Source organism: Danio rerio, chromosome 20 (assembly GCF_049306965.1).
Source record: "Danio rerio strain Tuebingen ecotype United States chromosome 20, GRCz12tu, whole genome shotgun sequence".
Lineage (NCBI taxonomy): Eukaryota > Metazoa > Chordata > Actinopteri > Cypriniformes > Danionidae > Danio > Danio rerio.
Genome location: NC_133195.1, coordinates 9,917,414 through 9,944,355, shown reverse-complemented (window position 1 = coordinate 9,944,355; position 26,942 = coordinate 9,917,414). Strand labels below are relative to the sequence as shown.

Here is a 26,942-nt window from a genome sequence, read left to right as displayed (position 1 = left end):
AACCATTTACTTGTTATTCTAGGCATCTAGTGTGACTGTGATCCACGTTCCTGATGACAAGTACAGGCTCTCCACCAGAATCTTGTTCCAGTATCTGCTCACAGCACACGGGACCTTGTACGATCTGAAGGTATAAATATATAAAACTCACACTCCTATCTTTTTTTTAATGCTCTTCTGGGAGCTGTGGCTTTTGTAGGCTTACTTTGATCACACTTAACCTTCCTCACCTTGTGTCCCTAAATCAAAATGGAAGTGTTTAATAATTATGTGCCTTTAATTAAATGTCTAGAGCCAGACTGTGTGCACAAAAATATTCTCTTTTCTTTTCGCAGCCTCTATTCATGTCAGCAGACAACAGCAACTTATCTGGAAGCTCTGAACCTTCTCGCACTCAAGGGGCGGAGCTACAGCCAGAAAGCTCAGGTGAAAAGGGGGAGGAGTCTGATTCAGAAGGGGAGTGGCCTGATATTCAAGGGCGGGACTGTGTGGTGTGTCAGAATGCATCAATAAACAGAGTGCTTTTGCCATGCAGACATGCATGTGTATGTGACGGCTGTGTGTGCCGCTTCCAGCACTGTCCGATCTGCCGTGCGTTTGTCTTTGAATCATTTGCTCTGGCTAACCGACCTGCTCATAATGATGATGAAGATGAAGAGGATTTTACCGATTGAAATTGTGTGAAGATGCAGTATTAAAAGCCTTAGCTTGGAAGCATAAACATGAAGAAGAAACATTGTAGCATCTCTATATTGTAAAGAGATGCAGGCAGCTGACCTGAAAATATGGACACCTCTAGCGTTATTTCAATTTTAGACTTCTTTGACCTGAGTGTGCTTGTGAAATGTGCTTAAGATAGAGATTTTAAGCTGTATAGTTTATTTATTTATTTTTAATATATATATGGTAAACTAACAAATATATTTCAGTGTGTAATCGTGCATTTTTTCTCAGCAAATGAGAACAACATGAGGTTTGTTTTATTATTTATTTCTTAAATGATGTGGAAAGAAGCAGGCCAGGCAAACACAGTTTATACAACTGATCACACAGAATGCTAAAGAGCCGAATGATTTTACAGATCCACATACTTGGCCAACAGGTAAAGCTTTGTATCAAACTGGGGGGGCTAAACAATGCTTTAACTGAATAACTGAAGTCGCTTGATGGTAGTGATGGAAACTGAACATCAGAATGCTTTCAAAATGTTCTCAAAAAAAACATTGCAGTAACTTTAGAAAAAAGTTTTATGTCCATGGACAGTATATAGATTACTGACCAGAAACCCCTCACATTTATACTCTGCACAAAATAATTGTGTGTATGGTTTTATACAGGCTTGTAGTCGAGTTTGGACTCCAGCTTCTTCGAGTCAGCCACCTTCCTCACAGCTTTCATGAAATCCTCCTGGGTCACATATTCATGGTCCGCACGGATGGCAAACATACCTGTTAGATTAAATAGATAGCAGTCAAACACCTTTATCAGACCCTTTACAAGCACTATATTATACTAGGGGTTGAACGGTTTTAGATTTTTGGGGGTCGACTTTTATGTTATCGTAGTCAAGTTGACTAGTCGCTGGTGACAATCAATAAAACACAATGCACATGTTTTGCAACATACTTCAATTTGCAGAAAATATATATTTTAGAGCTGCACTAGTAATCGAAGATCGTGATCTCGATTCGACCCCCTAGACCAGTGGTTCTCAAACTTTTTTCACCAAGTACCACCTTAGAAAAAAGTTGTCTCTCCAAGTACCACCTTACGACGCTATTTTTTAACCAGTATTAAAAAATAGCGACGTAGGCCTAATTAAGCAGCTACAGGTGTGCACATTGTTAAAAACGATGCAGATTAATTTCTATTATTAAGAATATGTATTATTGTCAGTCACTTTAAACATTTTAAATAGTCTGAACATTAACTGTGCTTGCAGGTAAAAAAAAAAAAAACGTTTTAGTTAAAATGTGCTTTTAAAAAATTAAAAAATGACACTGTTCTTAAAAAGTAAAAAGAAAACTGCTGTACTTAAATCTAAAGTATTCATAGTAGCCTATTCATCAAAAGTTGGAAATGTTGCTTGGATCTCATAAATATAGGCTAAATGTCATATTCATACACTTTCAGACAAATCTTGAAATATCTGTTAAATGTACATATGACAGGGTTCATACAGGCACAGCCTAATGAAAATCAATTCCAGCACCTATTTTTTTCAAGACTGACATGCTATGTATTGAAGACCTGAAATGTATTGTCAGCAACCCATAAAACATTACATAGGAATAGATACAAATAAAAACCATTAATAATAATAATAATATTTATTAACCATATAATAATAATAGAATAAACCTGCACTAAATGCTTGTAAAATCTTTTTTGTACTCAAGTAAAAATACTATTACACTGCTAAAATAACACAAATTTTAGTAAATAATACTAATATTAGGTAAAAGTACAAAGTACTCTTTTAATAAGTACTAGTTAAAAAAAAATCTGATTTTCATTATGAAATCACTTTTTTTTAAGTGTAAACCGGATTGAATGGTTTAATTGCTTAAATCCCAAAGCTACATGTATAGGAACTTGCACTAACAAAGGAAGTGTGACCGATTTTTTCTTTCATGACAATTAATCTTTTTCAATAGCACTGGTAAAACTACCACATAATCTTTAAGGCCATCAAGACAGTTTTTGCCCATTTTTAAACAATATTTTCAAGCTTTGAAAGGTTAAATTAAAGTATATGGTAAAAAGATTTAAATTTAGCCTTTTATTTGCATATTTTTCTTTACATTATGGCAAATTTATTTTCTTAAATAGCTGTACATCACATGGAGATTTTATTTTACACCTGATCTTAATCTAAAATACAAACTTAAAAAAAATACAAGTACACTGTCAGTTAAAAAAATAAAACAAATGACTTCATTTTACTTGAGGTATTTGAAATATGACAACAGTACATTTATCAAAGCAGTGCTTTAAGAGCCTTATTGTTCATTTTGATAAATAAACAATAAGTAACAACGGATTGCTTTGACCTGTAATGCCTTAAGACAGATCAGAATACAGCTAAATGTATAAATCACACAAATACCTCATCCAGAAACATTTCCAGCATAATTCTTTTGTCGTAAAAAATTTTTAAAAAAATACCACCTTTGCTAAAAGTAAGTTTCACTTCACAACACAGCCAAACAAGAAGACCATTAGCATTGTAATCGATTATGCATCAATCTATTTCTAAATACTTGATAACTTTGAATACTTTTGACTAAATTTAGTCAAGGAGCAAAGATAAATAATGTCTACTTTAATAGTGGAAAGATCGCGATTGTATTCAATCTGAGCACGCAGGCGATCATGAGAGCACTTGCAGTTCATTTGAAAAAAAGCCTATTTAAGAGCTCGCATGTCTGTTTTAGCGATTTGCGTACATGAATGTGCTCTCGTGATAAAATAAAGCACTCGCCGCATTTGCAGAAATGAGTTATTGCGCAATACCTCCATTCCCGCGCCGCCATTCAGACTGTATAGAGGAGTGACAGGTCAGAGGCGAGTCGACTCGCTGTCGTAAGGCGAAACGTGTATGAAGATAATAAAATAGGCAGGAAATATGTCCGCGGTTTAATAACTATGCTAGACATTTCTATAGTGAAAACATCCGAGAAGCATTATTCCAACAAAACATTTGTTTTTAAGTTGTTTTCTCTGTCTCTGCAACACAGAAAGCCTTTGTCCCGCCCTTACGTTTCACGCAAAACTAGGTCGACTGTGATTGGCTACTTTTCATGTCAGTCAAATTACGCTTCAGAATCAATTCTTAAGCTGCTGAATATCAGTTTCCGAAGTTTATGACACAATGCACTAAAATAAACACTCTAAGCACAGAGCTGTTATCGTATGCTTCACTAAACAGAAAATGCTGATCACATCGATGTTATAGTACGCATCAAAGGATTAAAAGTGTTAATTATTTATTTCATTATTTGGCGATTCCTCCGCGTACCACTAGGAGGAAGCCCGCGTACCACTAGTGGTACGCGTACCACAGTTTGAGAACCACTGCCTTAGACGATCTTAATCCTGCATTTCTACGATTCTTCCAATCATATTTTCAAGTTCAGGAAAGAAGAGTCTTTTCATTGTTTCACACGCGTTGCTCAGCGACATGGACTCCACCAAATAATTTTAAAAGAGTCACATACTGTATTTTTAAAGTATAATTCACCTAAAAATATCATTTTTGTCTTCATATATGATGTATATGCAGCCGGAAAATCACACATGACGTGAGCTGCTATATGTGCGGGCGCGCGCCCTACTTATTGATAGACGCGGGCGCGTCTACTTTAGTCAACAGAATCTGCATATGCTGTGAGTAACAGGTTATAAAGTTGTAAATAATATTCAGTTGGTAGCACAGAGTTATCGTTTGAGAGTCGCACGCGAAGTATGAACAGCATTTAGCAGTAAAAATGAAACCGAAAGCGTGCATATCATTTAAATAATTCTTTCATAGCGAACACACAGTTGTGCATGAAAATAAATGTTTACAGTATCGGTATAAATAATCTAGCCCATATAATGTTGATTTTACCAGTGAATTAAATGGTCTAATAATGTTGTCAATGACAGATTGCAAGCATAGGCCAATATCTCAAACATAATTCAACATCAGAATTATTATAAGTAGAATATAATTATGTATAGAAACAATAAGACCAACACATAATAATAATATTGTTGTTTTACCATATGTTTGAGAAAAAACAATAATCTCATATTAAGCTTTATTTTATATCTACAGAATCTTGAGAATCATGATCTTTATTTTAAGCAAAAAAAAAAAAAAAAGTTAAAATTTGCGATTCTCATTTTAGCCAAAATCGTGCAGCTCTAAAATACAACCCATGCTGCTTGACAGCTCATAACACGATGCATAAGCAATGCAATGTTACCAAGCACTAGAGCCAGACAGAATCTGTGGACATTGTTTGCTATTTTTGCAGAGAATTTTGTTAAAAATATAATATTTTATTTACTTTTATTTGTTGTTTACAATGCAAATCTAATTAGATTCACTTATTTGGTAAACAAAGCAAGTCTCATAAATATATCTACTAAAAGACAGAAGGGATTACTTTACAATCTGTATTGCAAACAAATCAAATCAACATTTTAATATTACTATGTTATTATTTTACATTAATTACTGAAATTAATTATTTTAAATTTACACACATTTACTCAGATCGGCTGAAAATCAGCAGATTCCTTGTGGGCCTACCAATCAATAATTTTAGTGCAAAACAAATGCACTGTCAACTTTTTTATTTAGTTTGTAATGCAACATTAACACCCAGCCTAGTTTTACTGCTAAATAAATGCAGCCAACAAATTGATCACTGCAAATACTACTAAGAATGTGACAATAACAGACTTTTTAGAGCAGAAGTAATGCATACAGCATCGGCACACAGATTCATGTAAAGTTATTTCATCAATAACAGCCTTATTACACATCATGGAGCTTTGAGTTTGATAAAAGCGCAATATAAATAAAAAGTATTATTATTAGTGCTCAGACACATTTTACCACTAGAATGATGCTCAAAATCCTGCTCAAGTCAGGCATTTTTCACAGTCACTGTCTCATCTTGGTTAACAGACATATCCTCGATCCACATCTTCACCGCGTTCATTAGGTATGATATTACACTTGCTATTAAGTTTGTCACATCTCAGGCAGTTGCGCATTTCACGGTTCAAACTACGTCGCAGTCTCTATAGGTCTCTTATTACCTTTTATTTCATAGAATTAAAGATGCATATCTGTAAATTTGTACACTGTAAATACTTAATTTACAATGTGGAAGTAAGCTCTTTTCTGTCAACGTGTTAGACTTCTGCTATGGGTAAATGACTAGAATAACAAATAATACAGTAAACGGTCAAACTTACTTGTGCTTCAAACCAGTGCGTTTACGACGAAACATTAAAATAATACAAGTTTGCATCAAGACAAGCAGTTTTGTACAGCTAAAAATCAATAGAACTGAATGAGACCAGATGCTCTTACATGGAAAATAAGATGGATAGTAAAAAAAAAGTCACAGTACAACAAATTAAGTAACCAATGGTTTGTTCTGTATTGTGGCTTATAGCAGTGTGCGATATTTGTCATCTATGGATGTATCAAAGTTGTTGCATAAGTAATTTATGAACTGACTAGCGAGAGAACATTACATTCAAAGCCAATACAAATATGCAAAAAGACATGCATTTCAATCGGTTAACACCAGTGGCGCAAGATAGCCAATTACAAATACTCAAATTACTGTAATTGAGTAGTTATTCTCAGGAACTGTATTTTACAAAGTAGTTTTAAAGGGTCACGAAACACCAAAACACATTTTTTGAGCTGTTGACATGTCCCACGCTGCTAAAAAAACTATTAGGACACACATATTTCACTAAATAGTGAAAATTGGTTGTTTTTGCGTTATTTTGAGCAAATTCGTACTTCTGGTTTAAAAAGAATTTTTAAAGCTGCGTCACGGGCCATGAGATCTTAGCAGGTATTCCAGCGTGTAGCTAGGACGTATGTGCCTGGTAGTACCTTATTACGTCTCTGAGTGTGCTGCATTCATACATGAGTAAGACTTGGTTCAAAACAATCAGCACGCTCTATTGTGTATGTGTTGCAACTTCATTAATATGCATGCTAGCTTTGAACACTGTACCTAAAACAGTGTTCAGACGGCAGAGAGATGACACCTTGTGTTGCCAAAAGATGAATTGTTTTAAGATATGGGTCGTCAGTGTTGCTTTTATAATGTGCTGCAATGAAGGGTTTGTTTTAATTTTCCCGCTATGAGAGCACAATTGGACTCTTGTGTGGATTACAGTGCAAGCGATACGCAGCAGAAATACGTTTGTACGGAACATTTTTCACTCAAGAGCTTTTCGCATCTGGAAATAGTGAAATCTGGATTTGCTGCTCATCTCCTTTAAAAAAAAATGCGACTCCAGTATGTGTTGATTGTTCTGTCTCTACAGATTTGGTAAGTGTGTGCACTCTGCACTTTCTTTGTTTATTCAGATGGCAAAGTTATAGTTTGTATGGTCAGCAGTACTCTTTCAGTGTTTAAAGACAGACCTTAGTCAAAATGATTTCTAAGTAACTCAAGTTTACATTAATATCACTACAATATTATAGACTGAAAGATCTGACATAAATGCTGCTCTCCGAGTGTAAACATGTGAACACTGCAAGCAAACTATTACTGACTGTCCTGTTTAATTTTCGCCGCATTTTGTGACAGGATAGTCTACACACACACACGGCTTTCTAACCTACCGAGTGCATCTGTGTTACCGAGAAATGCAGTTTTTTCTCTTATACAACGTGCTGTATTAAACATTTAACTGTCATTGAACACAGTCACTGTCTTTCTCCTCTGGGTGTCTGTGTTTGTTTTTCCCCATGTAAAAATCAGCGCGTGCCCAAATGGGAAATCCCATTTTTATTCAAATCCTTCCCCTTTTCCCTCCCCTGACACTCCCACCCAAACAGAGCTAGACACATCCACTTTCCTGACTTTTTTTAAACTAGAGGTGTGTAAACACCCTGCTGAAATGGGAGGTTTCAAGGCCCTTTAAAAATGTGTACTTTTACTTTTCCTTGAGTACATTTTTAGTGCTGTATCGGTACTTTTACTCCACTACTTTCCTTCAACCTGCAGTTTATTTTTTCTGTCAATGAAGATTAGAAAAATCAGTCCTGTGATTCCTGTCCAATCAAATCACATATAGAAGGTAAATCACATCATAATAAACTACCTCAAGACATGGGAGATTTATAATTGCAGCAAACTGTTTGGAAGCATTAAAAGTGTCCGAAAAGATGTCCAAAATCTTTACACGCATTGACCCTTTTACTCTACTTGCACTACATTATTAGGCAAGTAATGGTACTTTTACTTAAGTATGATTTTTCAGTACTCTTTCCACCACTGGTAACAGGAATAAGGAATGTACAATGCATTCGCCTGTTATATAAATTGAGCAGAAAAGCGTTTCGAAGAAAGCAGGAGTTAAACAATTTTACAGAGATCCGTTTGTCATTTCAAGGCAAGTGTGTTAAGACAAACACAAAGTGTGATGTTTCTCACCAGCTTCAGTGCACACATTCCTCAAATCTGCTCCATTAAAGCCATCTGAAAGCTTGACAATGGCTTCATAATCTAAAAAAAGAAAATGTGATGAGAGAGGAAAAGCATTTCCAAAAAAAAAAAAAAATGTTAGCAAGTCAGGGATGCGCACCTATATCTCCATGCTTGGTTATTGGACCAGAATGGATCTTCAGGATGTCCAGTCGAGCCTGTTCATTGGGCAACTCGATGTCTGTTGTACATATAAAAAAAAAAATTCAAGTTTCCAACCACAGTGACAGAATGTGTGAAGGATAGTAAAAATGCAAACATACGAATTTTTCGGTCCAGACGTCCAGGACGCAGCAGGGCAGGATCTAAAGTGTCTGGCCGGTTGGTGGCCATGATCATCTTGACTCTATGAAGAGTGTCGAATCCATCCATCTGATTCAGCAGCTGATAGAGATTTTTTTTTTAATATTATGATTATCATTATAGTAAAGTTCAACAGATATCAATGTGCAATAACAGACAAGCATTTTTTTTACAATTTTATTTAGGCTGCATAAGTGGACATTTACATTTTTAACAACAGTTTTCAGCCGTTGCAAGTTGAAAAATGCAATGGTCATCAGTGTCACTTTTGAGCTAACCAACAAATCACAGATCAGCGTTTTTTTTTAACAGTGGTCACATTTCAGTGGACATGCAGCCTTATTTTATTCCAGAAGAAGAGAGAGCTCCAAACCATACCTCCATCAGTGTCCTCTGGATCTCTCTATCAGCTGAGGTTCCTTCAGAAAACCGACGTCCACCTTCAAAAACAAATTATGTGTTGTGTTAAATCAGTTTAAAACAGCCATTACTTTTTATAAGAGAGACTGGAACAGTTAGCATTACCAATAGCATCGATCTCGTCCATGAAGATGATGCAGGGCTGATGGTCTCTGGCGTAGTTGAACATCTCTCTGATGAGTCTGGCACTCTCACCAATGTACTTGTCAACAATGGAGCTGGACACAACCTGGCAAACAACATGTTTTTTAAAACACTATGACCTTTTAAGATTTGCCATGTCTAGCAGAGCCACATTAAATGGTATGACCTCACAACAAGTTCATTTACAGCACCTAAATCAGCATACCTTAAGGAAATTGCAGTCCAACTGACTGGCCACAGCTCTGGCAAGAAGAGTCTTTCCAGTGCCTTGAAAAACAAATAAATACCATTACATGCAACTCTCACTTAGATATGTAAATATCTAGTAAAGTGTGACTCAGTGGCGCCCCCAGAATTTTTTTTTAGGGGTGGCCAGAAGAGGCCACACCAAATATTGGGGTGGCACACAAAAAAATAATGAATTCAGTGTGATGTTATATTTTTGCTTCAGGTAAATTAAATAATGTGGTTTTAATTCATTTAATTAATTACTCTTGAAATATTGCTATTTATTCCTTTATTAATAATTAAGCAAGCACATGTGCAAACCAAATAAAAATCAATATTTAATTTAAAAACACTTCATATATAAATAACTGTTCAGCTATTTTTCACATACATTTATTGTACAGCATACAGTACATGCCATGTCTAAAATTAATGAAGATTAAGGAGTTAATTAATAAAACAAACAAACTGAACAATAGGCATTACTATATAATAATATCCTTTATCCATATTCCTTTTTGAGCCACTTTATTAATGCAGCTTCTTCTATTGATGAACCTTAAGGTAAATATTAAATTGCCATTGCTGTCTATTGAAGGTGCGTGCTTGCTGTCAACAGAGGCCAGTGGTGGTTCTAGTTTAAATGACACCTTGGGAGAACCAACCCATACACACCCCACCACCCTTAAATAGTTAAATTTATTTTTCAATAAATATAACAATTTATTTATATTTATTCTAAATAAATACAATTAATATTAATATACAATTATTCTAAATAAACAACAGAAATCAATCCTAAATGTTACTAGAAAACAATGTAAAAACTGGAGTGATATGCTAAGATCATTTTAAATAAATCTTTTGCATGAATATTAGTTCATTATATCAACAACAAAATCCTATTGGGGTGGCCAGAATTTACCCAGGGGTGGCCGTAGTGTGACTGACCTGGAGGTCCGTAGAGCAGGCAGCCTTTGGGAGGAATAATGCCCACCCTCTGGAACAGCTCAGGATTGGTCAGAGGAAGCTCAATCACCTGCAAAAATGATCAACAAATTAATAGCTGCATTCACACTGTAATGCATGCATGATATTTAAACATTTTCCTCACAAATGTGATCAATCAGAACATTAGGATGTATGATTTATAGATGATCTTAATAACACAAGGTTATAAATAAAATAATAAGCTAATAAATAGGGCCAGACAGAATCTGCATCTAGCACAGCCTTTTTTTTTTTAAATCTGTGGATTTGTGCAGATCAATTAGTGTAAGAGCTGAAAACCCAACACATAAAAAAAAATAGCAATCAAAAACCCCTTGTTTGGTAAACAAAGCTACAGCAGTTTCCTCATATAATACACCCAATAAAGGGCAGAAAATATCACTTTACAAATTGTATTGTACATAATATCAAAACATTTGCATGTTGTACAACAATATTTCTCAAATTAATATAAAAAAATGTATATTAAAAAAAAGTATTCAGATGTCATGCATATGAACATTACATTTTTGGTGAAAACTAAATAAGAATGCCCTTGCATAGTACACAGTAGGTGACTATATACAGGGATGATATATAGAGCCCTATACGGTATATAGGACATTGTAAAATTCATCCATTTATGAGTCAATAAATTCAGCATTTATAACCATGAAATAATTTCCCAAGCTAAAATACGTCCTTCCACCCCAAACTTTTAAACAACCATGTATTAGGTTATTGTGTTTCTGACCTCTCTCAGCTCACGAATCTGCTCAGACAGTCCACCAATCTCAGAGTATGAAACGCTACCAGGGTCTTCATGGGACATGTTGTACACTAGAGGATCCACCTCACGAGGCAAATACCTTTAAAAAGAAGTGTTTAGAAATAAGTTTATTGTGTAAAATAAATAAATAAATAAAAATAAAAAGATCTGAACATTAAATGATGATCGTTTATGCCCAAAGAGCAGAGAGACTTACCTCATGATAGTGAGAGTTGTCATGTCCAGAGCCACTCTAGTGCCAGGCTTCAGCTTGGATTTATCCAGCTAAAAACAAGAAAATATGAGCACATAATGAGACATAGGTTTTTAAAAATCACACACATTATACTTATTATTATTGTCATCATTATCATTATTATTACCATCTTTATACAGCTTACTGTACCCAATTACAAAAACAAATCCACTTTAAACTAATGTATTTTATCAAACATGAGCATAACTTTTAGGCTGTTAATGATCCTTTCAGTCCTTACTGGACTGAAAACAACTCATGTCTCCCTGATTGTCCACTATTAAAACTAAATACATATTAATCGAAGAAGTAGACTGATAACATTTATATTTATTTAATGTAACTCTAATTAATCTGCTTTGCAGTTATACAAGATCTCATTCATCTAGATTAACAGTTTTTACATTCTCAAAGATTTTCCATCATACTTTTGACATTTAAAAATCAAAAGACTGCACCAAGCTGCATGGTATTTTTAGTTTAGACCTCCAACTTAAAAAAGCAAATCTCCTCAATTATGAGCTATATAAAACATACTTAAATATCAAACTGAAAAAAAAAACATCTAGGTTTTAATTAGCTTTACAAGCATCTCTCTACAAAATACTGTTGTGTTTATTTTGATACTTTCACATTTTAATTTTAGAAGCATTTGTCTTTTTTCTCAATATTAAGTTCAATAACAAACACAGGCTTCTTTTATTGAAAATATCATGAGTTCAAACATACAACAGTTCAGAACATAGTAAGTTATTGTAGTGTTATATTTAAGACACAAAATTGTATTTGTAAGTTTAGCCAATGAAAATATTAATCAACAGTTATATACTTGTATGTATGTATGTATGTATGTATGTATGTATGTATATACATACATACATAAAAGGCATTATTGGTAGACATAATAAAAGGCATTATTGGTAGACAAACTATTTTTGACATTTATCCACTTTGGTACTTTAAAAGAAAAAATAATTAAATTAAAAAACTAGTCTAAATTTGCATAGAAACCTTTCTAAAAATGAATTCACACCAGAATACTTTTAGAACAAAATTTTTAATTATTTATTAAATTATTATGGCTCAAATGATGATTTAAAGTGGTTCATTTAGGTCAGTATTTTACTTAATATTTTTACTTAAGGTAAATAAGTTAATATAGATCAGTATTTTTGCGTGAGAAGTGGCGTGCGCACATTTCCGCCCCTGTTTTGTGCGTCATCATATTTATAAACCAGATCAATCTTGACGAAACAGCAATATGATACAAAGGTTTTACACATACAAATAAACATGTCTCTTTGTTGACTGGACCTAAATGTTTAGTTTAATAAATTCTCTGTTGAGATTACTTTATTTCTTTCGTTCTAAAATTACTTTTACTCACACACACACACACACACACACACACACACACACACACACACACACACGTTTAGAATTGATATTACTTTTTTAATATTGAAAATTCTAATCTGCATATGGTTTTATCGCTGGATAAATAATGGATTTATCTGACCATCAATACAATAAACTACTATTGTAAAAGATTAACAAACATATAATAGCTGAACAGTTAATTTTTTGTGGATACAATTTAAAACGGTATTTTTCTATAATTTGACTGGAATTTTCAGCATCATTAGTGAAAACCTAATATGAGTGTAACAAAAAAGTAATTTTTTTCAAAACTTTTTACTGAAACTGTATGTGTGCGCGTATGCATGTACATGCTCACCTGTCTGCGACATCCAACCACATATCGTGGTCCATTAGTTGCTTTAACAATAACTGCAAAAGAAGAATACATTAAACAATGAACAGATAGACACAAACTATAATTATCTACAGCTCAATAAAGAGAATCTGGCCTTACATTTCTCCTCAGTCAGCTGTTTCAGCACTTCACCGACAATCTACAAAGACAATGCAACAATTTAAATAACGTTATAAATGCACTGATATAGTCAAATCCCTAATGTGGAAATAAGAAAAACAATGATTTACAGAGCAGATCTTACCTGCCCCACACTCTGTAAAGCCTTCAGGTCATTCTCAGACTTCTCATATTGTTTAGTGAGCTCCTTCAGCTGCTCTCTCACTGCAACACAGAGCGTTTATTTACATGTGCAAACATTAAGTTCAACTTCCATCAGCTTCATGTGTCAGAGATGCTAAATGTTATCGTGAGATAGCATGATACTGGAAAACAGCTGTATTGAAGGCTCTTTTTTTATAATATATGATGTTTTCAGATCGGGAGATACGTATAATCATGTTGTGTGTCTCTAATTATGAATTTAAAGGGGATCTATGGATTATTTCAGCTGTTACCATTAGCGGCTAATTGATTTCAGCACTGCATGACAAAGCGACTTACAGTACAGGCTGCTGAGATAACGCAAACAACAGCCTATGAAGATGTCAAACTGCTCAATGACAGTCTGACGTGAACAGAAAAACATCGAACTTACACTCTTTGAGGCGCCCGTCAATCTCTTTATGCTCCAGTAATTTCTTTCTGTAGTCTTGTAAACCTTTCTCCCTGTTTTCCGCCATGTTCACTGCCGCTTCGCTCTCGCGCTTCTTCGTGATGTTTAATAGTAGCGCGTCACAAACCAAACCGAGGCGCGTCAGCGCTCCCTGCTGGACGAACAGCGCGATACAGTGTTAATTTGAGGCGGCAAGCAGCTGATTTGTTTTTCAATGATTTATTTAAAAGGCTAATTTAAGGTGAGATACAACCCGAAAAACGACAATACAACACTTACTATGACAATCATCAGCACTTTAAATAGTTTATTTTACAGACATAATTTGCTGTTGTTCTATTGGAGTTTTTATTCCAAAATGGCCGCCGCGCCATCTAGTGGCTGTTTACCAAGTTGTACTAGAATGTCACCTCTGGGTGATTCTATGCTCTGTGGTTATACAAAGTTTTGCCAATTTAGCAAGTGTGTAGCTAGATTTAGCAACTCTTCATACTACCCTAGCAACTTTTTTTTTTTTTCGAAAAGCAACTAGCAACAAATGTAGCAATTTTTAACATTCATTTGTCTACTTTTAGCATTTTTTTAAACAGTGACTCAAAGGAGCAGTGGCTGCAGGCTTCACTCAGTAGAGTAAATTGCTAGCTCAGATTGTTTTTCATAACTGTTAATTTAAAGATATTTGTTAACATGTATGAATGTTGGTAATTTAGGTGGCAATAAAATGCAATAGTACTATAATTGTTGTCACTTTCACAAATGTGTTAATTTCACAAGTTAAAAAGAGTAAGTACACAAGCTGTGATTGTTTAAAAGAATGTAACTGTTCGCTATCAGTGTTATACAAAAAATAATAATTGTATTACTTTTGGTGACACAGTGGCGCAGTAGGTAGTGCTGTCGCCTCACAGCAAGAAGGTCACTGGTTCGAGCGTCGGCTGGGTCAGTTGGCGTTTCTGTGTGGAGTTTGCATGTTCTCCCTGTGTTCACGTGGGTGTCCTCCAGGTGCTCTGGTTTCACCTGCAGTCCAAAGACATGTTGTACAGGTGAATTGGGTACAGGCTAAATTTTCCATAGTGTATGAGTGTGTATGGTTGTTTCCCAGTGATGGGTTGTGGCTGAAAGGGCATACGCTGCATAAAAACATGCTGGATAAGCTGGCGGTTCATTCCACTGAGGTAACCCCAGATTAATAAAGGGACTAAGCCGAAAAGAAAATGAACGTATTACTTTTACAAATAGTCCATATTGTTGTTCCAAATGTAGTTTACTTTATTTTTCATAAACATCTAAATGGACATATTTCAAATAATGTTTTTGCTGAGATGGCCAGTCAATTTGAGAAAACATTAATTATTTTGTATACTATATAAAGTTGTTTGTTTTGAGTTGTTATTACGCAATGACATTATCATGCAAAGTGATATGTAAATAAGAATCTATTTATTGTGTATCTGGATGTAATGTTTTAATATAATATAATACACGGCACCTCAGAGAGAGTAGACAGGACAGGTTTAAGCTTGTCAGATACTTCATGATGACATCACTGATTTGCAAATTAGTGTATGACGTTACCCGGCAACATTTAGCTACTTTTCAGGCAGGCTTTAACTACTTTTAATTGTAAATAGTTAGCAACACTGCTTATACACAACTTTCACAACAAACACCATGTTTTGTCCCCTGTCCAGTCTCCACTCTTGATTGTTGCAGTTGCCTTTTTTTTATTTTTTGACACACTTTTAATTGAAAGAACAGTTTCAAGCCACACAGTTTACTTCAATAAAAAAGATGGGTTGATGTTTGGAAAATTGGGAACCACTGAAATTAATTGACAAAAAATTCTAAGCCTTTACAGAACTTTTTTTTAAAAAGATTAGTTCACCCAAAAAGAAAAAAAAAAATGTTATTATTTAGCCACGTTATGTTCATCTTCAGAACACAAAATATCCCCTCATTGATATTGAAACATTCAGACCAAAACATTCTGCGTGACTTCAGTGGTTCAACAGTAATCATACAAAGCTCAATAAACACTTTCATGTTCAAAAAACTGTAGAAATTACTTAATTCATTTGTTCATGTATTTTCTCCCACATCAGGACAGGGTGCACATTTACCATCAGTACACATTGCCATTAGAGACAACAGCGCAATATGCAAGCATGATACCCATGGTAAATGCCCACCAGGACACATTCGAAATCACAAAACTTGAATAAACTTTTTTTTAAATGGGAAAAACGCTAATCAGTGTAATAATCAACTTCTAATTCATTTTTAAGATTGCCATAAAAAAAAAAAAAAACTGACAGTCACAAAAAACTCAGAAAGTCAAGCAAGTCAAGGCCGTAATGTGACTCATTATGAAAGTCATAATGGTTAAAAAAAATTGCCATTATGGTTGTTTTTCAGGGAGCCTGATGGAAAATAAAAAAATATTTCTCAGCTTTTAATTACATTTGAAAAAAGGTGGCATGTACAAAACAATTCTAAATAAACAACAGAAAAGCCTTTGGCTATTACAGCAATCAAACGCTTCCAATAATTACCCATCAGCTTTTTGCATGTCTCCATTGCTATGTTTTCCTATTCATCTTTAGCGATGAGCTCCAACTTTATTAGGCTGAAGGGTCTTCTTTACCCTGATTTTTAGCTCCATCCACTGTTCTCAATTGGATTTAAGTCAGGACTCTGGCTGGGCCACTTTAAAAGGTTAATATCTTTGTCTGCTAGCCATTTTTCATACGTTTGCTGTATGTTTTTGGTTGTTGTCGTGCTGAAATGTCCACTGGTTCTCAAGGCCACGTTTATTATTCTTATTTTTATTTTTTTTGCAGACTGCCTGATGCTGCTGTTGAGGATTTTGATGTATTGCTCCCTTTTCGCTCGTCCTGATTTTGCCAAGTGCTAGTTGTCCTGAGACCAACATATTTTATGATCACCCAGGGACAACATCTCTATCAGCCAATCAAATGTTATTACATCATCATTATGAGCCTCCTGCAGAGTCCGCCAAAAAACGCAAATTCAAATAAGAAAACACACCCACCCACACACAGGCAACTGCCATTTTCACCAGTGAAGAGGACAGGTGAAGAGGACAAGTGAAGAGGTGAGATCACCGGTTTTCTTCTGTAAGTTTACAGAAGCAGTAATGATTGTAAAATTCGTATGTGTTTATGGATTTGTCCCTTTTTTCCAGCGAAGTGAACGAGCAACGTTTAACTTTTGTTTGCATTAAGTTAGCCTAATTAGCCGTCCCTACCTAACGTTAGATTAGCGTGCTGCTCTACCGTTACTGTGACTTACTTTCTGGTATTAATTAAAACAAGCTAACAGTATTTTTTTGAATATTTAAATCTAGCAAACGTTATTAAACGCGACTAAACTTGCCCTCTTGCTAACTTAGCGCCATTTTTTCTAATAATTCGGTTTTTAGCATGTATTATGTATGGTCATGTAATGTGGACCAAAACAGCACTAGTTTAAACACAAGACAGTAACGTTAGTACAGTAACGTTATTTGAGGTGTTAACTTATCTACTGTGAATCGCTGCAAAATTCAACTAACGTTAGTGATATAATTTAATTATTCTGTTAATTATGTTGACCTCAGGTCATGATCGCTTATATATATATATATATATATATATATATATATATATATATATATATATATATATATATATATATATATATATGTATGTGTGTTAATCTCAGGCCATCATCACTGATTTATTAATATTATTAATACGTTAATCTCAGGTCATCATCACTGATTTATTAATATTATTAATGCGTTAATCTCATGTCATCATCACTGATTTATTAATATTAATAATACGTTAACCTCAGGTCATCATCACTGATTTATTAATAATAATATGTTAACTTCAGGTCATCATGACTGATTTATTAATATTATTAATATGTTAACCTCAGGTCATAATCACTGATTTATTAATATTATTAATACGTTAACCTCAGGTCATCATCACTGATTTATTAATATTATTAATACGTTAACCACAGGTCATCATCACTGATTTATTAATATTAATGCGTTAATCTCATGTCATCATCACTGATTTATTAATATTAATAATACGTTAACCTCAGGTCATCATCACTGATTTATTATTATTATTATTAATACTTTAACCACAGGTCATCATCACTGATTTATTAATATTATTAATACATCATCATCACTGATTTATTAATATTACTAATACGTTACAGGTCATCATCACTGATTGAATAATTAATATTAAAATGTTAACCTCAGGTCATCATCACTTATTTATTTATATTATTAATATGTTAACCTCAGGTCATCATTGATTTATTAATATTAAGATGTTAACCTTAGGTCATCATCACTGATTTGTTTATATTATTAATATGTTAACTTCAGGTCATCATCACTGATGTATTATTATTAGTAATTTGTTAACCCCAAGTTATCATCGCTGATTTATTAATATCATTAATATGTTAACCTCAGGTCATCATCACTGATTTATTAATATGTTAACCTCAGGTCATCATCACTGATTTATTAATATTATTAATACGTTAACCTCAGGTCATCATCACTGATTTATTAATATTATTAATATGTTAACCCCAGGTCATCATCACTGACTTATTAATATTATTAATACATTAACCTCAGGTCATCATCACTGATTGATTAATTAATATTAATATGTTAACCTCAGGTCATCATTGATTTATTAATATGTTAACCTCAGGTCATCATCACTGATTTATTAATATTATTAATATGTTAACCTCAGGTCATCATCACTGATTTATTAATATTATTAATACGTTAACCACAGGTCATCATCACTGATTTATTTATAATAATAATGCGTTAATCTCAGGTCATCATCACTGATTTATTAATATTAATAATATGTTAACCTCAGGTCATCATCACTGATTTATTAATATTATTAATACATTAACCACAGGTCATCATCACTGATTTATTTATATTATTAATGCGTTAATCTCAGGTCATCATCACTGATTTATTAATATTATTAATATGTTAACCTCAGGTCATCATCACTGATTTATTTATACGTTAACCTCAGGTCGTCGATTTATTAATATTATTAATATGTTAACCCCAGGTCATCATCACTGATTGATTAATTAATATTAATATGTTAACCTCAGGTCATCATTGATTTATTAATATTATTAATATGTTAACCTCAGGTCATCATTGATTTATTCATATTATTATTATGTTAACCTCAGGTCATCATCGCTGATTTATTAATATTATTATTATGTTAACCACAGGTCATCAGCATTGATTTATTTATATTATTAATATGTTGACCTCAGATCATCACTGATTTATTAATATAGTTAACATGTTAACCTGAGGTCATCATTGATTTATTAATATGTTAACCTCAGGTCATCATCACTGATTTATTAATATTATTAATATGTTAACCTCAGGTCATCATCACTGATTTATTAATATTATTAATACGTTAACCACAGGTCATCATCACTGATTTATTTATAATAATAATGCGTTAATCTCAGGTCATCATCACTGATTTATTAATATAAATAATATGTTAACCTCAGGTCATCATCACTGATTTGTTAATATTATTAATACATTAACCACAGGTCATCATCACTGATTTATTTATATTATTAATGCGTTAATCTCAGGTCATCATCACTGATTTATTAATATTATTAATATGTTAACCTCAGGTCATCATCACTGATTTATTTATACGTTAACCTCAGGTCGTCGATTTATTAATATTATTAATATGTTAACCCCAGGTCATCATCACTGATTGATTAATTAATATTAATATGTTAACCTCAGGTCATCATTGATTTATTAATATTATTAATATGTTAACCTCAGGTCATCATTGATTTATTCATATTATTATTATATTAACCTCAGGTCATCATCGCTGATTTATTAATATTATTATTATGTTAACCACAGGTCATCAGCATTGATTTATTTATATTATTAATATGTTGACCTCAGATCATCACTGATTTATTAATATAGTTAACATGTTAACCTGAGGTCATCACTGATTTATTCATATTATTAATATGTTAACCTCAGGTCATCACCACTGATTTATTAATATTATTAATGTGTTAACCTCAGGTCATCATCACTGATTTATTAATTATAATTTGTTAACCTCAGGTCATCATCAAGGATTTATTAATATTATTAATATGTTAACCTCAGGTCATCATCACTGATTTATTAATACGTTAACCTCAGGTCGTCGATTTATTAATATTATTAATATGTTAACCCCAGGTCATCATCACTGACTTATTAATATTATTAATACATTAACCTCAGGTCATCATCACTGATTGATTAATTAATATTAATATGTTAACAGGGTTCAACGCTAAGGATTTTTTCTACTGGCCCGATTGGACCAGTGGTTCAGATTTTTACTTGCCCTGCCAAAATTTTCACTGGCCCAATAAAAGAAATAAAAAAGTTAGCCACATATATTAAATAATGTTTCACGAAATAATGTCAGGCGGTTCATTCCACTGTGGCGACCCCAGATTAATAAAGGGACAAAACCGAAAAGAAAATGAATGAATGAAATTAATGTCAGTAGTTGTAGAATTTAAATATTTGAAAAATATTTAGCAGTAAAATATAGCAGTATGGAAAACGTGCACGTATTTTATTGCAAAACAAAAGGTGGCTGACTTAAAAGTGACGGCAAACTAAGCAAAACATCACATTTTTTCGTCATGCTGTACCCATTTAAATGTTTCCACAAAGTTAGAAACAGACATTTCCTTTAGCCTCATAATTTAATGTCGCGGTCATGTTGCCGTCTATTAAAATTTAGTGACAAGGCAGCACTGCCCCGATCGGGCCAGTAACAATTCTGTCTACTGTCCCGAGCATCTCTCACACTGGCCCCGGGCCATCGGGAATTCCTTACTGTAGAGCCCTGGTTAACCTCAGGTCATCATTGATTTATTAATATTATTAATATGTTAACCTCAGGTCATCATCACTGATTTATTAATATTATTAATATGTTAACCACAGGTCATCATCACTGATTTATTAATATTATTAACATGTTGACCTCAGGTCATCACTGATTTATTCATATTATTAACATGTTAACCTCAGGTCATCACTGATTTATTAATATAATTAACATGTTAACCTCAGGTCATCACTGATTTATTAATATAATTAACATGTTAACCTCAGGTCATCATCACTGATTTATTAATATTATTAATGTGTTAACCTCAGGTCATCATCACTGATTTATTCATTTTAATTTGTTAACCTCAGGTCATCATCACGGATTTATTAATATTATTCATATGTTAACCTCAGGTCACTATCACTGATTTATTAATATTATTACTACGTTAACCACAGGTCTTAATCTCTGATTTATTAATATTATTAATACGTTAACCTCAGGTCATCATCACTGATTTATTCATTTTAATAATACGTTAACCTCAGGTTATCATCGCTGATTTATTAATATCATTAATACAATAAACTCAGGTCATCATCATTGATTTATTAATATACTGGTCATCATCACTGATTTATTAATATTAATATGCTAACCTCAGGTCATCATCACTGATTTATTAATAATACGTTAACCTCAGGTCATCAATGTTAATATTGTGAATTTTTACTTTATATTAGCAAATTCGGGTCAAAATTGGTATTTGCTAAATGTTGATTTCATGCATTGCAAAAATAGTTTTTTCTAGAGAAGGTAAATAACAGTAAACAACAAAATGCATTCTTTGGAGAGCAAACATTTGTAATATTTTGTATTTGTTTTCTCTATCTTAAAGTTTATAGTATTTATTTTTTAGGTGTTTTATGGTTGATAAAGACCAGGCTGAAGTCAATGCCATCCGTAAGGTGTTCAACGAGTCAGACATTCTCCTTTGTTGGTACCATGTAACGCAAGTAAGTACTAAGTTATGATACTGCTTTTGTTTTTCCTCATTTTATAGATTCATATTCTATTTTTATCAACTGTCATATTAATATATTTTTTATGTAAATCTCTAACAGTATTACCATTCACATTTTTTTTTTTATCTTCAGTTGCTAAGGAATCAGTGGATTGAGCTTAAGCTTATTTCACATTGCAACATGTCACACAACATACTGTAATATTACTTGACATTATCTGGGTATTAATGTGTGTTTATGTCAGTCATCGATGCACTTAAGCAAAAAAAAAAGTTCAAACTTTTGCTGAGCTATAGCAATAACATATATTGTTTTTACTTTGATTTGAGTACCCCTTAACTTGAAGCTTATAATACTTGATCCTAATAATGTCGAATGTGTCATGGAAGTTCTGACCATATTAAATATGTTGTGTTACGTTTTTCCACCATTTATTACACACAGGCAGTAACTCGTTGGCTGTCAATATCTGAATCTGGTGTGAATGGACCTGAAAAGACAGATTCAAGAGCGCACATCATACAGTTTATGTCAGAGATGAAATGCTGTTCAAAGGTGTGTTGCTATTTGTTTTAGGGTGCTTTCACACCTATACTTTTGTTTCAGAACCTGTCTTGTTTGCCCAGTTAGCGCGGTTCGTTTGGCATATGTGAACAAGGCAATTGCGCTCTATTCCACGCCAAAGTAATCGCTCCGAGACCGCCTGAGTGAGGTAGTCTCGGCTTGATTGAAACGAACCCTGGAGTGGTTCGTTTGCAGTGAGAAAGCGATCCGATCCGAGCACGGTTATTACAGTGTTTTATGGATATGTGATAGGCATACGGCTATATGAAGAGAGAATTATGAGTAGGGTGGGAAGTTTCGCAAGTCTCCGGATGCCCGAAAACGAGTGATGACCTCCCCGTAATCTCGCATCACCCTCCCGGTCCTCAAATAGGCATCGTCGCGCACCCTTCTCACCCCTCCCCACCGCATCTCTCCTCAGACACGTCGCGCGTGCGCGCCTCGTCAATCACCACCAAACCACCACCTCCCCCTGACAGCTGAGCAGAACGCTGCAAAAAAAACCCTGGCACTCTGACCAATGTGAGGAGAGTTTACTCGCACTTGACTTGTATTAGCTCTTTTGGTCCGATTAGAAATTTTGCAGTCTGAAAGTGAACCGCTCCAAGAGCAAAGAGCAACAATGTTAACATTTTTAATCTCTTTTTCGGAACAACTAAATCAATTCACAGGTGTGAAAGCACCCTTATAGTACAATTGTATGTTCTAATGTGTCATTCTACTTTGGTAACAAGCTTGTAACATGCATTATTAATATGTGAAAAAATTATGTTAATGACAGCTAATATAAAATGGTAACCACATACAGTATGAAGAGTTCAGATGCAAAAGCCTCTAAGTCAGGTCTCAAACTGCCGACCCTCAAACCATTTGCGGCCCTGCCTCCTCCATCCGGCCCACAACTGACATCAAAAATATAATGATATTCAGCCCATCAAAACATATATTTTTGAATCGCTATCATTGTTGTGCTATCACATACTTCTGGTTTTGACTCCCCACCTACTGGACATTTAAAGTTACATTTTAAGTGACAGGGTTACTTTCGATTTCTCTCAGTGTGCGGTCAAGAGTAACACATGCAGATTATTTCCGGGGCTGATTTAAACATTGAAAAATATGTCCGCAAGCGCTCTATTTTTGTAAATATTCAAGGGTCATTTGATTATAATCCGTTTTATACCCCCTGTACTTTGTTGTACAAACACCTTTTTATGGCTTACACATGTTTGTGTAAATATGATAGTTTTGCTAATATTCGATTCAAATGGTCTCATGAATAGATTTTCCTCATATACATATTAAGATTTGGATAAATGTGCATTAGTAAAATTTTACTGTTGGCTGTATTGAACATGTTAAAGTAAATATGAATATGTACATCCTTATCCCCTCATTTTATTTTTACCAAAAAGAATGATATTGAGAAGAACGATTGCTAGCAACGTCAATAAAGTTACCCAAACTACATTCTACTGTCGTACGCTGAAAATTAGCATATTTTCCAGCCTTTATTGTTTATGCTGTTATTTAACTTTAAAGGCAATGTAAAAACACACCTTACCATTAAAGTTCAATTACAGAACCTACACACAGGAGCTGTAGAAAAAATTCTAATTTTAAGAGAAATTTTCAGATAACACTTGCATCTGGCCTCTTCTCACTCACACACAATTACTCTCCTTCAAAAATGAATTTATGCTGCTTATCAACTGTGTTCAGAAATAAACTAGGCTAGGTGTGCAGAGTTTCATAGATTAACTTTACATATTTTACACACATTTGTAAGCATTCCATTTATATTAACAACCTTAATTAATACCTTTTTAGGTCAGTTTAAAGTACATTTTACAGCATGAGCTAAATGTTTTTGTTTTAAATAAAGATATATTTTAATTCTGTTCTGAATAACATTTCAGATCATGGATCTTACATAGTCCAAAAGGAATTGATTAAATTTATAATAATTTGATTAAATGTGAAACTATGATTTTATAATTTATGATAACTTTGCAACTTTTCTTTTTTGTTATAAACATGGATTGTTTGGTGGGTCTGTTTTAGTTACTGCAAATAGTATTATGTTATGTTGTTTTATCCAGTCATAGACCTACAGTGATTTAGACAGTATAAGAACAATAAAGATTCTCAGTAGATTTACCATACACACTGGGGTATATGTCTGTGTGAAGGATTATTTAATGAGCTAAAAATCTACAGCAGTTCTTATGCTAACATCATGAAACATGATTTTCCTTGTCAATTTTTACAGGCACAAGAATTTAAGGAAAAGGCTGAGATGTTTCACTGCCAGTTTAGGAACTTCAAATATGTCTGCAAGTACTTCAGGAACAACTGGGAGACAATTGGTCATCTGTGGTCTAACTTTGGAAGATGCTATAAACAGAGACTCTGACACAAACAGGGTGACTGGTCTGAAATACGCGATAAACCCCCATGAAAAACGCAAGTGTTGGCAGGTGTGCTCACCAGTTTAATATTTGATCTGCTATAGTTAGAAATAAGACTATTATATCTTTTAAACGTAACGCCTGTTTCACACCGCAAGCGTCAGCGGCGCGTGTTTTTTTGGCATCCATGTTAACAGATTAGAACTTTCTTACCGCACGCAGCAGCGTGTCAGTGAGCCGTGAGCATCGCTGAAGCAGCAGTGCAGCGATAGCGCTGCTCACGCTCAATTAAAGTGACAGTGCATTGATAATGACCTAAATACATTGAATAACAGTAAAAAGTAACAATTTTACCCAATAAATGTCAATAATATAAACTGATTTACATATAGTCAATCAAATGAACTTAAACTAATAAAAACTGCAACAAACCTTTATTTCGGCTCGAACTACAAAACCAATAGTAAAACAGTTTTAGTATCAGTTTTGTTGGAGAGGGGAAGTGATTTACGGGAATTGTAGTCCATAGCAAAGCGTATTGTGGGTAGTGTAGTTCGACACCCATGCTGGATGATGTGAACTCACTGTGTGCTGTGCTGCTTAAGCAGAGGAAGAAAGCTTTATTCGGCTTTGCTTTGTTCGCTCAAGTTATTTCACCTGGGAGCTGTTTGCACTGTGAACCTGACAACACGAAAATAAGTAAAAGAAGGGCATGCATTGATCACTTTTATCCGTCTCATCCTTTGCACGAGCATAAATTAACATGCAGTTACTCTGCCGCTGGACATTACTGAAGTGGATTATGTATAAATATCATTATAACTACTGTATAGATATAACTATAGGCTTACAACATCCTGTCAATCAAAAACCAAATATCACTGGCGATTGTCTTCTGACGTACTCCTCATAGAGTTTGAGAAGCATACAGGACTGTTTGATCTATAAAATTTGTAAAATAAAGATTTGCAGGTGTGAAACAGCCGTAAGGACTTATTATGCGGTTCTGTCGCCATCTTGTGGATAGAAAACGTCAACTGTCGACGACGAGCTGTCTCTCAGAAATTGTAAATATTTTAAAATAAGCACTATTCTTGCAAATAAACTGCATAGTTGCAATCAAAACAACTACATTCTCAACTAAAAAAAGCCTCAAAAGTATATTTTGTTGTGTAACAGCAATAATATTTGTCAAACTGTAGTGTCTGCTGTATGTGGGCGGAGTTATACACAAAGGGTAAAAAGGTAGTACGGATGCTTAAATTACTTAAATATATCACGGCTATCAGCCAATTCAAAATCCAGACAGAATTGTTGTGTGTGTGTGTGTATGTATATGTGTGTGTGTGTGTGTGTATATATATATATATATATATATATATATATATATATATATATATATATATATATATATATATATATATATATATATATAGTTAAAAAATATTTACTATTTTCCCAAGTGTATAAAACCACTACTGTAAGAATGTCAGAATCTGGTACATTCTTTCTGTATTATCTTTGCTTGAACTGACCCGATCTAATCCTGTTTATATTAATTGAACCTGCTCCCGACCAGGTTTGAGCTACCAGAACTGTTGCTATGACAACAACTCTCGGATCAGTTTTGAAGAACGAAACGATCCTGAATCGTGTCAAATCGTCATTATCCAAATCCAGCTAACTGAGTAATCCACGTACGAAGAACTGACCCTAGATGTCGGTTTTGCTATTAAACCAAGAAGAAAACGCAAAGAAAACAAGTTTTTTTTAAATTTTATTTTGTACAGTATATCTGATATCAGTTTAGAACATAACATTTACAATAGAACAACTGTCTAAAATGAAATAAAATTCTAATTGTAAAAACGTAATCTGAGTTTTGTTTTTGTTTACCACCTTAGTTGTGTACTAAGCTTATTTCAGGCAGTCCTCTAGAAAGGAAAAGAAAACATCAACTGCGAGAGGTTCCAAGAAATGAGTTGCCAAATCAAAGCATGATTCAGGGCCCAGGTTTTGCACATTTATCTTGTTCAATGCTCCTCCTGAAAAACAAACAAACAATAATGTTACTTGCAATCACGAGTTGCCTGTTATAC

The 26,942-nt window shown here is 33.8% G+C and overlaps 3 protein-coding genes across 7 annotated transcripts in view; 2 read left to right on the top strand and 1 right to left on the bottom strand.

Moving 5' to 3' along the window:
- The window catches only part of cgrrf1 (cell growth regulator with ring finger domain 1), a 49,052-nt gene extending 48,093 nt beyond the window's left edge, over positions 1-959 (top strand). For 3 of the 4 annotated variants that reach the window (XM_073933197.1, XM_073933195.1, XM_073933196.1), the window contains exons 5-6: positions 23-130; positions 336-959. In XM_073933197.1, coding sequence (XP_073789298.1) covers positions 23-130; positions 336-674 — 447 coding nt within the window. In that variant the 3' untranslated portion in view covers positions 675-959. 4 annotated transcript variants of the gene reach the window in all.
- Positions 960-979: 20 nt separating this feature from the next.
- psmc6 (proteasome 26S subunit, ATPase 6) lies at positions 980-13,932 on the bottom strand. The gene is given in 14 exon segments (NM_001003832.1): positions 980-1,448; positions 8,190-8,261; positions 8,341-8,421; positions 8,504-8,624; positions 8,922-8,983; positions 9,069-9,192; positions 9,313-9,374; positions 10,287-10,374; positions 11,080-11,194; positions 11,312-11,379; positions 13,089-13,141; positions 13,227-13,266; positions 13,372-13,451; positions 13,825-13,932. Coding segments are annotated over 14 exon segments (1,170 nt in total). The 5' UTR covers positions 13,910-13,932; the 3' UTR covers positions 980-1,329.
- A 2,978-nt stretch (positions 13,933-16,910) lies between these two features.
- Positions 16,911-26,717, top strand: si:dkey-63j12.4. Of its 2 annotated transcripts, XM_073932885.1 has the most exons (5): positions 16,911-16,957; positions 21,763-21,859; positions 22,313-22,423; positions 24,705-26,181; positions 26,268-26,717. In XM_073932885.1, the coding sequence occupies exons 2-4, from the start codon at positions 21,770-21,772 to the stop codon at positions 24,846-24,848; spliced, it is 345 nt and encodes a 114-aa protein (XP_073788986.1). In that variant the 5' UTR covers positions 16,911-16,957; positions 21,763-21,769; the 3' UTR covers positions 24,849-26,181; positions 26,268-26,717.
- The last annotated feature ends 225 nt before the right edge of the window (positions 26,718-26,942 follow it).